Source organism: Hippoglossus hippoglossus, chromosome 13 (genome assembly GCF_009819705.1).
Source record: "Hippoglossus hippoglossus isolate fHipHip1 chromosome 13, fHipHip1.pri, whole genome shotgun sequence".
Lineage (NCBI taxonomy): Eukaryota > Metazoa > Chordata > Actinopteri > Pleuronectiformes > Pleuronectidae > Hippoglossus > Hippoglossus hippoglossus.
Window position 1 is genome coordinate 3,154,586 of NC_047163.1, and position 12,375 is coordinate 3,166,960.

At 44.2% G+C, this 12,375-nt stretch overlaps 3 protein-coding genes across 3 annotated transcripts in view; 2 read left to right on the forward strand and 1 right to left on the reverse strand.

Moving 5' to 3' along the window:
• The window catches only part of LOC117772383 (THAP domain-containing protein 5-like), a 43,408-nt gene that overhangs the window by 2,890 nt on the left and 28,143 nt on the right, over window positions 1-12,375 (reverse strand). The window lies entirely within an intron of this gene.
• On the forward strand, window positions 5,049-6,035 carry LOC117772387 (claudin-4-like). Its single transcript, XM_034603493.1, has one exon. It carries the CDS (start codon window positions 5,068-5,070, stop codon window positions 5,971-5,973), a length of 906 nt encoding a protein of 301 aa, XP_034459384.1. The 5' UTR covers window positions 5,049-5,067; the 3' UTR covers window positions 5,974-6,035.
• On the forward strand, window positions 9,985-11,273 carry LOC117772394 (claudin-3-like). Its single transcript, XM_034603503.1, has one exon. It carries the CDS (start codon window positions 10,223-10,225, stop codon window positions 10,877-10,879), a length of 657 nt encoding a protein of 218 aa, XP_034459394.1. The 5' UTR covers window positions 9,985-10,222; the 3' UTR covers window positions 10,880-11,273.

Here is a 12,375-nt window from a genome sequence, read left to right on the forward strand (position 1 = left end):
ATAATAAAAACCAGCAAGTGCGATGTTTTATTTACGTGTTTATCCACGTGAAAGAATAAGAAAAATCTGTTTTGAGCAGTGACGTGTGAAATATTAGATATTCTGTGATGTAATGAGACTTGTTCTTGGTTACATTGTTTTTGTTTTTCAGGAGATCAGAAGTGTGTGTGTGTGTGTGTGTGTGTGTGTGTGTGTGTGTGTGTGTGTGTGTGTGTGTGTGTGTGTGTGTGTGTGTGTGTGTGATGTCATCACTGCGAGCCCCGAGGCCATTGTTCCACTGCAGTCACAGTTTCAGTGGATAATTTCGGCACGGCCAGTATCTCTGTGGGATCTTCAGTGACTCATGCATGTTCGGGCCTGACACGTGGTCACATGACACAAACAGGAAACTCTTCAAGCCTCTGCACCAAGTGACGAAGGACAAATTAAAAAAGATCTTTGAGAGAAGATCAGATGAAGTAAAGTGTAAATATCAAAAATATTCTCATTTTTTTTATTTTCTCTTTCCAGGACACGAAGGTTCAGATATGTTTCTCTTTGTAGAGTTGATTTTGTTTGTTATATTGCTTATGGAGAAAGCTTCAAATGCAAATCTCATTTAATGTCTTTTATAAGTGACCCAGCAAATGTGTGAAATATGAGTTCATTTCTGCTTTAGCTGCCACGAACGTCCTTTACACTCAGTGAGCCGCTCAGGTTGTGAAATAGCGAGGGACTGAGGGTTGGTTTTGTGGCCTGTGGAGTCTTTCTGTTCCATTCGTGTACGTATATATGTCAGTGATGAGGCCTTTGTTGTCTTCCCACAAAACACAGAAGCAACTAGTGCTTCCTTATTTTTCAATTTGAATGTTTCACTTCCTAATGTGTGTTTTTGTTTTTGTTCATCCTTCACTGGACTTCTCTCTCTGGGCTTTAAAAAAACCTGTCCTGTGCTGTTTCTTTAAACGTGAACCCACATCGGTGGCGGAAAATACACATCTAAAGAAACACGTGTTTTTGAATTATGTTGACAAATGTGATGGTTTTGGATCGACGAAGGTTTGATGTGAAGAACTAACAGCCCACGCTAGACACCAGCACCTGTAGAAACCGGTCCGACTCGCTGCCGCTCAGGTGAATGTTTGGCAAGGTGCTCTGCAAGTAGGAACATGTGCATCTCCAGGGGAATGCAGCAGTCGGGTAAGTGCACCTGTCGAGGACGTGGTGCACTCCCTAAATAATGGTCGTGTCTGGAAAAGAACACAACACAACGGCCTGAGGTTCAGGGACAAAGACCTTTAGAGATATTTTACTGCACGAATCAAGTAAAAACAACACAAACTGGATGTGCATGTGCAACCGTGACTCACGGTAAATATAGTGTGAGGTTCCGTGGACCTGAAACTACAACAGGTGCTTTAGTTGAATCTAAAAATATTCATCGCGTGAGAGAAATAACATATTTGCGTCACATGGATTCGCAAAAAAGTTTCATAAAGGAAAAGCTCATGTAAAAATACGACGGGCTGTTCCTGAAACCGTCCAGATGGGAGCAGGTTTTCACTCAAGACAAGTTTTGTAAACTCTGCACAGTTTGTCTATCTTGTATTTTTGAAATAAAAGAAATCTAAGACAGTTGTCATCTTTCCTTGTTTTCAAATAACATTTAAAACATCTTTTTAATTGAAGTATAATTAGTTGTTTTTTGTAAGTACTAGTTTTGAGTGGTAATTAGCTTCACTAGACTTCTTTTGAACTTCTTTTAAACCTGTATGGACTAAAACAACTTGTTTTTCAACATCAACAAATTCACGTCATGCACTGCAGCCAGATTTGCTTGTTTTGAGGACACTGCTTGTATTGATGTCTGAAAATTAACTGAGCAATTTTTTTTTTTTTTTACAGTGCAGCCTCCACATTCATTTTACTGTTGGTAAAAAAAAACCTTGGAAGACAACGAGCTGCACGGAAGAACAAATCAAGACCCTGAAAGTTTTAACGTCAAAAACACTGTAGCTCCTCAGAGAGAAAGAACAACAGAGACATTTCACAAGGGCTCACGTGGGTCTGTTTGGCGTTTTGTAAATAGTTTTGACACTAAAACAACATCCTAACTTCTTGAGTAACACATCCCTTGTTCTGCATTTCACATATTTATTCTGCATGTAAGCAAATTTTATTAATCTTTCACAAAGACTTAGCTGCTGCCAGTTTACCTTCATTGTGCAATAATGGTTTTGTGTCTGTTGCTTTATTGAGCAATTCACATGCTTTTTAAGTGTTCTCATGTGTTTAGACACATTGTGGTCAAAGCTGTTATCAGAGCGTTGAGAAAAATACATGGTCAGTTTACTGCTACTGAAAAACCCAGAGTCTGTAAAGGCCCAAAAAAATGTGAGCGTCTCCCAGATGCATTAACCAATCACACGTGGGGATTCAGGCTGTTTTATCTGAGCTTATCTGTCGATCCTCAGAGTTTCACTGGGTTTCAGGGTTAGAGGTTCCAAGACATAAAAATATTTTCCCTTGGAAGTAGAAGCTCCCCTGCCCTCGGCTGCCAGGAGGGATTTAAAGCCGAGGATGGAAACGAGGATGAAGACCTCAGTGGACACTTCAGGACGAGCTGAGGAATGAACCATAATAACGATCACAATCTGTATTTACTGTCGGTGACAATATGTTATGTGATAGTAAAATAAAATCAGAGGATCAAACTGATTAAAAACGTTTCCAATAATATAAAATAAAAGAAATAGAACCAAACAGAGGATACTTCAAATTATAACAACAAACTCAAGTTAATCTTTTTGACAGATGTTTGTTACAAGACGAGATAAAGACGATGTTAGTTTCTCAGGCAAACTGAGTTTTGTGTGTAAACAGTAACACATTTTTTATAAACACTGATATGAGAACTACACACGTGTAAATACACACTAACGGCGCAGACACCACCTTGTTCTCATGCAGGGCGTTTTTCTTCAGAGACAAATATAAATCAACACAACAAGGACATAATGAGATACTGGCTCCCCCTGCCTGTAACAACACATGTTTACAGTTTAATGCACACAAAGGTACAATTGTAATCTTTAAAATAAATAACAATTCTCCAAAGTGGTTCCCGGATTAGTTTGTTAAAGCGGTAACGCATCTCAACTTCCAGTCGTGGGATGTGACAAAGTACTGCATCACTACATGTTTCATGTATCTCTACTTCACTTGTATATATTTATCTGTGGATACTTTCACTATTTATTTCTTTACCCATATCAGCAAATATCTGTACTTTTCTCTATACTACATTTTTACAATGACATTAAGTGGACACAGATAATGATGTAGTAGGACGTTGCATTAAGGAATAGGCGACAAGTACTTTTAATACTTTAAGCTTATACTAAAGCAAGTACTTATACTTTTACTCAAGCAGAAAAGTAAATGTGTTACTTTTACTTTTACCAGGTACAATATTTGAGTACTTCGTCCACCACTGTCCAAATGATCTCAAATATATTAGATATTAGATATTTATCATTTTCCTTGGTCCTTTGCAGCCATGAGTCGGTTCAGTAGTGATCCCAGCTGTCAATCATGAAGCCTCAGCCCTCGAGTGACAGGAATGATCTTTGAGAACGAACCGTGAACATAAATATAACAAATGTGGAAAACTTGAGTTTGAATGAGCAGCATTTTCTCAACTGAAGGAAAAAAAAAGTGATGAAACGATGTTTTTTGGGATTTCATTCCTCTGACTAACCAGTTTCTGTCAGGTGTGTGTCTGTGTTAGTGCGGGAGGATGGGAGTGTGTGTGTGTGTGTGAGTGTGTGTGTGTGTGTGTGTGTGTGTGTGTGTGTGTGTGTGTGTGTGTGTGTGTGTGGAGGAGGTAAACCACAAGATAGCAGCAGGGATCATTCTGCCCGCTGACCCCAGGTGACCCGTGTTCATCAGAGGAAAGCCTGTAATGACAGAGAGCTCACCTGGCGTCGCACAAAGGAGCTATTCTGGATTCTAGAAGCTGTTCTAGATACATGAGGAGATATTTCCCGACCGTTGTTTTCTATTCATCAAGAGCTCAGCGAGATAAATATGGATTCAGATAAGGATGCAAATTCAACTTGAGATGTTTTTCTCACATTTCTGGGTCTTTTGCAGTTATATTTTCACCCTTGATCGTTTATTAGTTGGAAGTTTTGTGTGTTTGTTCGTTTGTGGTAAGATTACACAAAAACAACTGAACGGATGAACACACAACTTAAGGATAACGATCTTAAGTTAAGATGCAGGAAGTTTTTATCACTTTCTTTAACATCTTTAACGTTTTTTGGTCATTTTCACTGATTCCTCAGGGAATAATAATTAATCGATCTAATTGAAAATCTACCTCTGACAGAAGTTTGAACTCTTTGTCTTTTAGTGGAGTTAGATTTTTATTGCCTTGCTCAGAAATAACAGTTTCAGCCTAAAACTAAACGCGCTCTCTGTCCATTGAGATTCTCAATAAATGATCATACACTGTACAAAGGGGATATTTACCTCCACAGATAACCAAGCATTAAGTCCCAGGTATGTGTTCATGGTTTAACGTTTGCCATTAAGATTCAGAGGAGTGTTATCGGCTCACACCAGTTCACGGATGTTCCCAGTTTGTTTATTTGGACGTGGACCCGCACGGCCTCGGGCCTGAGGACAGGATTGAAGGAGAATGAGTCCCTGTGTCTTTCTCTCCTCTCAGGTGGGATCGTGGAGCCGACCAACAAAAACAAGGCCGGTCATTGTTGCTCTTCTCATCTTGCATGGAGATCTCATTCAGGTGGTGACTCAGCACTTTTCTTCAAGGTTGTCACACGTCCTCTTTCTCAAATTTTAAATACTTAAAAGAATCACTCGTATCTTAGTATAATCAGAACTGAGTACTTTAAAGTATTTGTGTAATCTGTGTAAATGACGTGTCCAGAGACCAAGTTTAATATTTTACTGTTCTTCACAAAATGGTTTCAGCCGGACGACTGATTTTCATACATTTAAAGGCATTTTTACGTACGTATACACATTTGAAGTGTCCCCATGTGCAGTTTGAAGGTAAACATGATGCCACCTGAAGCTGACTCCACCTTCAGTCGTCTAAGCTGTATAAAGAAGGTAGAATCTGTTCTCCCCCCCTCTCTCACCCTCACTAAAACTCTTACGCAGGACTTTGAGTCAACGAGATCCGATATCGCCTTCATCTCAGGAGGGTTGAGCCTGCGGACACAGAGGGCCTTCTATCCACAGACACCTGGCACACAGTCGTGCTCGGCTCCTTCTTCATCCCCAGCTCCCACCATGTACTCCGCAGGCGTGGAGATCCTCGGCATGATCCTGGCTGTGGCCGGTTGGCTGGGGGTGATGGTGGCCTGCGGCCTGCCCATGTGGCGGGTGGCCGCCTACATCGGTCAGAACATCGTCATCTCCCAGGTGATCTGGGAGGGCTTGTGGATGAACTGCTCGGTGCAGAGCACGGGTCAGATGCACTGCAGGGTGCACGACTCCATGCTGGGGCTACCGGAAGACCTGCAGGCGGCTCGCGCCCTGGTCATCGTCTCCATGGTGCTGTGCATTGTGGGCATCGGCCTGGCGGTGGCCGGGGCCAAGTGCACCAACTGCAGCCGGGACGTGAGCAGCAAGCCGAAGCTGGTGGTGGCAGCTGGAGGAACCTTCGTGGTGGCCGGACTGCTGCTGCTGGTGGCCGTGTCCTGGACGGCCCACGCCATCGTCCTGGGCTTCTACGACCCGCTGCTGGAGGAGACGGGGAAGAGGGAGTTTGGCAACGCTCTGTACTTTGGCTGGGCTGCGTCCTGCCTGCTGATTATTGGGGGGGTCCTGTTGTGTTGCTCCTGCCCCCCCAGGCCAGCCGTGGCGCCGAGGGGAGGTGGCCCTGTGCCGCCGCGTGTGGACTACTCGGCTGTCAAAACCCTGTCAGTGAACGGATACACCAGAAGAGACTATGTGTAAACGTGTGTGAGCGCAGAAGAAGAAACAATAACCGACACTGACACGTCTGTGCTCGTGTGCGGAGGATGGCGCTGATTTTACTGCAGCATGTCGGGGTTCATGCTTCATGATTTGATGTCACGACCATTTGTCTTGTGTTTCTTTTATTTTTGTGTTAAAAACTTCAAAACATTTTATATGGAGTAAACATGTCTTATCTTGAAACTGAAGAAAGGCATTGAAAGCTTAAAATCTAATAAAATAAAAAAGGTTTTGCATGATTGAAACTAAGTTTTGAAGCATAATGTTTTAATGCAGGCTGAAAAAAAACTTATCTCTGTTATTTTGTAGTTGAGTTTTCCTCCTTCAGAGCTGCAGCACTTCATCAACAGTGTTTCTCTACAGACCTGTTCTCTCATCAGTGCAGCTGTTTGTCTTCCAGGGTTGAAACCTTGTAAATGCTGATCTGAAAACTGGTGCACGTACGTTGGAAAAAACAACAACTGTGAGTTTCAAATGAGGGCGAATCTTGATTTTGAAACTTTGTGGACGAACACCAGCACTCACTCACTTTCCAGAGATTTGTGAGCTTGCAAATCACGTTGTCTTTGGCTGCGTTGTCTGGCAGTTTTGACCTGAAACTCCGAAACTGAAAAAAAGTTCCAGTGCACTGGGTTATCAGGGATTACCGCTCCACATGCAGATTGTCTCTTTTTTAATTAAGATGTCTTTGATATTCAGATGCAGATAACTCAGATTAAAACTTTTAAAAACGAGAAAAGAAAAACCTTCTTCAAGTTATTTAGCAGTTTGTAACTTTGCCACGGAGTCAGACGTTGATAGATATAAAGTGTAACATCACGAGCACGGAGGTATGTGGCAGCTGCAGGGCTCCGACCAATGAGCGCTGTACCGGCGCGCACAAAAATTAGGTATTTCATTTCAATGCAAATGGTGGAGAGGAACAATGGGGGGGCTTGTTTCAGAAGATCACCCTCTGCTTCCCTTCCATTGTAGCCTGTCCTCCGTTTGTGAGGGTGAAACTGACTCAGAGATTAAAAAAAAGTGTGTATCTGCGAGGAAACGTGACCCGGACGGCGGAGCCACAAAGACCCTGTTGATCAGCTGTTCGCTTCCTGAGTCACAGTCACTGGTATCGAGACGCTCAGAGACTCTGCAGCTCGAAATGTCAAAATAAAAGCAGGTGCTGTCGGGAAAGAAAGGCCTCTTAGGATAAATCGGTTTTGTAAAACTGGAATTTTTAATAGACTTTATTTAACGATAGCAAAACCGTGTTGATAAGGGGAAATAAAAAAAATACAGAAATAATACGCAAGTAATAGTACATTATTGTTGCCAAAAAAAGATACTGCATAAAAAGGGGGCTGATTAGATGAAGCAATAAGATTCATCATCATAAAACTGTTAAGAGGCTTCCACGATGTTGCTTTGAGAAGAAAATGGGAGGAATTCTGCAAAAAGATAAAAACCACAAGACACCATATCTGAAGAGCTTCTGGCTGAGAGTGGGTCAAGGTCATGGAGGTCGAGCCGTCCACAAACAGCTCTTTAGATCTGTGCCGCATGTTTCCTGCAGATCTTCAACATCCTCAGCAGGAGAGCAGAGGGCAGGCCCAGTGTTGTTTGAGGCTGACGATGAAGATGATGTGATATCTGAGCCACCAGCTGATACAGAGATGTGCTGTCCTTTGTTCTCACGGGGTGAAACTGCATGAGCGACCAAATGAAGAAAGGTCCCGGTAACCTCCGGAAAACCCTGGAGACCGATGCTGCTCTTTCAGCCTCTGACGTAGGAAACCTGCAAACACAGAATTAAGATGAGATGAGAGGAACTGGCTTCATTTAATTATCTGTTTGTCCTGCAGCTGATTGAATGGCTTCAGTGAGCAGCTCTCTGGCTGCAAGTCATCACTGGGTTTCGTGGCAAATGTTTCACTACATGATGATCGTTAGGAAACGCTCGTTTAAAATCCGCTCGAGGCGTTTCCAGCTCGTGGTCAGTGAGATGTGTGATGATGCACAATTATACAAATAACTGCAGATTTACTAGTAGTTGTACATTAATAACGTCTTTAACTGTTGTTCAATAAAAGTATTTAGTCACTTTCATTGTTCTTTCTAGCACAGGTGTGTGTGTGTGTGTGTGTGTGTGTGTGTGTGTGTGTGTGTGTGTGTGTGTGTGTGTGTGTGTGTGTGTGTGTGTGTGTGTGTGTGTGTGTGTGTGTGTGTGTGTCGTGAACTGCACCTTCTCCTCCTCTGATGTGAGTCTGTGCTCGCTCAAGCATCCCTGTACTCTCCCTTGTTGGATTTGTGCCTGCTCATGCACACACTTTCAAGGAGTGTGGATCCTATTTCACCATTTGTTCTGCCAGGTGACTGTAACTCTTTTTTTTCCTCACGTCAAAACGATGCCTTGCTTCAGTCTGGGGCAAAATTAAGGACTTTTGTATCCCTTATCCTTATTGTTTCAATCACACAGAGACAGCACAGCCTTCAGAGCTGATTTGGAGTTCTGTATTACGCCCAATCACGTGATACCAGGCCCTAACCGGGAAAACAAGGGTTTTTGCCATAATAATTGCACAATATTATTAAAGCAGCTTCTCTTTCTTTTCAGCATCCTCCTTTCTTTTAAGCTGTTTTACTAATGAATAGCAAAGTGAACTATAAAGCTGTAGGAACGATTAATGACTCCTGAAGCTACAGGAGGTGGGAGGGTAAATAGAGGAGGGTCTTTTTTCCTGTGGCACGTGCAGCAGTTAAACTGAGGCAGAAGCCCCTGATGCACTGTGACCTTCAGAGCAAGGACACTGATAACACCCCCACCCACCACCCACCCCCCATGTGCACACAGAGGCACACCAGCTATTGTTTCAGACCCACACTCTCTTTGTAACACTGGAAACACACGTTTGATTCCTGACAGAAATACACACTGGTTCATAAATGATGTTTTTTATCAGCTCTACGTGCACATGCTGCATATGTACAGAGGGTTTGTGTTGTTTGCACTGCAGCTCCCACATGTGGTCTCCGTCATGAAGCTCCCACGGTCACCAGGGAAACAGATTAATCACAGAACCCTGTCAGGGAAGCTGCAGAAAGCACATAGCTCAACACACCCCTGATGTTATTACATCATATTTGATCATCTTGTTGTTTCGGATGAAAAGGAACAAAAGACGAAAAGTTCAATGCCTTATAAATGGTCAAGAATAGTTACGAGAGAAACATTTTCATCGTCATCGTCTCTCGAAAAGGTTTTTTCCTCACCACCTCTGTGTTCTTCAGTATTTATGAACTCTCTCTGCTGCAGTAAAAATTTCAATCCGCTAATATTTTGTTTGGATCTGCCCCAAATTGGGGGGAAGGCCGAGCCGCCACCGTCCACACTGTGACAAAGTTGTAAGAACCGCTTTCTGAGAAAAGCTTCAGATTCTCAGAAGTTCGGTTGAAGACGAGATGTTTGTGTTTGATGTCTCTGGTGTGTGTTCGATTCAAGTTCCTATAAAGCCCCCAATGTCCCTTAAAAGGCCTTTGGGCCCTTTATACAATGTTGGTTACAGTAAATTAAACATTAAGAGACCTAGTTTTAGCAAAGTATCAGAGAATGATCCTTTTACCCCTAATTCCCTCTTACACAGCTTCATTAAACATTGTTCATAGCATCATGAGAGCACCGACCTCTGCCCCAGCAGCCCTCGTCAATTCAATCAAGCTGCAACAAATTTCACACACTCATAGAAATCAATTCCCAAAATGTTCCTGATCTAATGAATGCAGAGAATGTGTGTTCAGGTTAAAGTCCTAACATAACAAAATGATTGTAGGTCAGAAATGTGAATCTTAAATCTCCTCCGATACGAGTGTAGAGAGAGAAAGCTGGTTCCTTCCTCTTTCAATCATTCATCCACAGATCTTAACTGTGTCTGTTATCCTTTAACCACAGCAGAGCTGAGATCCAGGGCCTCTGTTTACTCTCCCCTCACCCAAACAGGTGGGAGCGCTACCGGGGCCCGAGGAGGATGAATGATTAAGCCGAGGCCGTTCACATGCCAAGGCTGGTGTTTTGTTTGTTCTGTAGCCGCTCAAACGAGGTGGGACACAAGACAATCTGAACTCTTCCCTGGCCAATAACCAGCGAAACTCCCCCTTCTGCTCTGGAGAAAAGTTGTGTTGATATGTGTGTTCAGCTTCACTCCCTCAATCCCCTCCTGTCTGATACCGCGGAGCCTCACAGAGTTCAGACATGCCTTCACTGGGACTGGAGATCCTCGGAGTGGCCCTTGGCGTCCTGGGATGGGTCTTGGCCATCATGTCCTGCGCCCTGCCCATGTGGCGAGTGACCGCCTTCATCGGGGTGAACATAGTCACCGCTCAGGTCACCTGGGAGGGCATCTGGATGAACTGCGTGGTCCAGAGCACCGGGCAGATGCAGTGTAAAATCCACGACTCCATGTTGGCTCTGAGCGGCGACCTCCAGGCGGCCCGGGCCCTCACCATCATCTCCATCTTGTTGGGCGTCCTGGGGGTCATGGTGGCCATCATGGGGGCAAAGTGCACCAACTGCGTGGACGAGGAGACGGCCAAGGCCCGGGTGATGATAGCTGCTGGCGTGGCCTTCATCTTGGCCTCACTGACCCAGCTCATCCCCGTGTCCTGGTCCGCCAACACCATCATCATGGAGTTCTACAACCCCATCATCCCCGAGGCGCAGAAGAGGGAGATCGGCGCAGCTCTGTACCTGGGCTGGGCCGCGGCCGCGTTCCTGCTCATCGGCGGCGGCGTCCTCTGCTCCAGTTGCCCCACGCAACCGGAGAAAAGGTACGGGCCGCCGTCCAAGATGATTTACTCGCAAACCCGGTCGATCGCCCCAAGTGACTACAACAGGAGAGACTATGTCTGAACTCACTCCTGCAGCTTTTCTCACACTTTACCATCACGGAAAAAACTGCTCAGAGACGAGAGTCATTTGAACTGAAACACGGATCTGAACACGTCGGGTTGAGATGGAGGAAAAGCTGCTGAGACCAAACACGCTTCCTCTGTTAATGTGTCTGTTTGGAATAGTGAAGCTACGACTATATGTTCGTGATGTGATGTTTATTTTATACTTTATTAAACTACTTGTACGATTTGTTTCCTACATTTAGAGAACACATGTTTCTGCGGTCGTACTTTTTTACTGTTTTAACTGTGTTTCATGAGTTATTTGTGTAATGTGAAGAAGCAACCTGATGCCTCTTTGTTCAAATCTCCTCATCTGCATTGTTGACATGTTTTTTCATTAAAGTTCTTGATTTTGACTGAATTTGTGTGTTTCGTTACTATTTGAGGCTCAGAGGCGAAAAAAGATCTGGTTTTAAGGAGTTTGAGGAAAATTGTATTAAACAAAATTATCCGTAACTTTTTCAATATCGCGTTTTCGATATTTTTTAAGTATTGTCAAAAGGGAATAATGGAAAACGATGAAAAAGGACAAATGAAAAGCAAAAAGCAATCAAGTAAAAGCTCGTTTTGAGGGATGATTTAAAAACCTTTCGATCTTCAGTCTAAACTGAGGAATTTTAACAAAGCAGTTTAGAAATCAACCCGGTGAGATGTTTGATCTTTACATCAACGTGAGCAGAGGAAAGTGTTGGACTGGTTTCCCCCTTCGGTCGATGGGAGTTTCCATCCCAGCATCTCTTCACCTGTCTCCCACATGTCTGTGCTGCTCCGTGAAAACATGAACCGCTGCTTTGTCGGCTTCTCCACACTCGGCTCCCTGCTCCCAGACAATGGACCCGTTTCATGTGAGGGGAGGGGGAGACTGCACAGGTGGGGTGGGGGGGAGCATTGTCAACACCGGGGCCACAGAATGCCAAAGGAGGGGGGGGGCGGGGGATGCTACAGGGAGACGGACCCTGTCCCGAAGAATTTCAAGGGCAGTCTGCAGACAGGTAGGATCGTTAGAGCCCGTCGGAGATAAGGCGAGTTTAAGAAAGTTCCTTGTTCCTATGAAACCTTTTCTCAATCCCTCTGCATGACCTCATCGACACCGCCGTCGATCTGGAGGTGAGAAGTTCTCTGACACGCTGGTATGTTTGGATGGAGCGAGAGGTTTTCACCACAGAGCGATGATAAGGAGGCAGAGACATGGAGGTCAGGCGTTTGTTTGTGAAGTGACGTGAAGGAGCATCACCAGACACCTGCAGAAGTTTATCTACGACCGAAACCTGGAAACCAAACTGATCTTATACACAAGTGAGGAGTGTAGAAATATACGAGCCACTCCCTGTTAGATAAAGTGAACGACTCATCGTATTCAAACGTCTTCATTTTGCCGTTTCTCTGGTTCTAACAGCCCACTCGGGCCCTCTCGGCTGCACAGGGCCTCTTAGTGGACAGGCCCATTGGGAA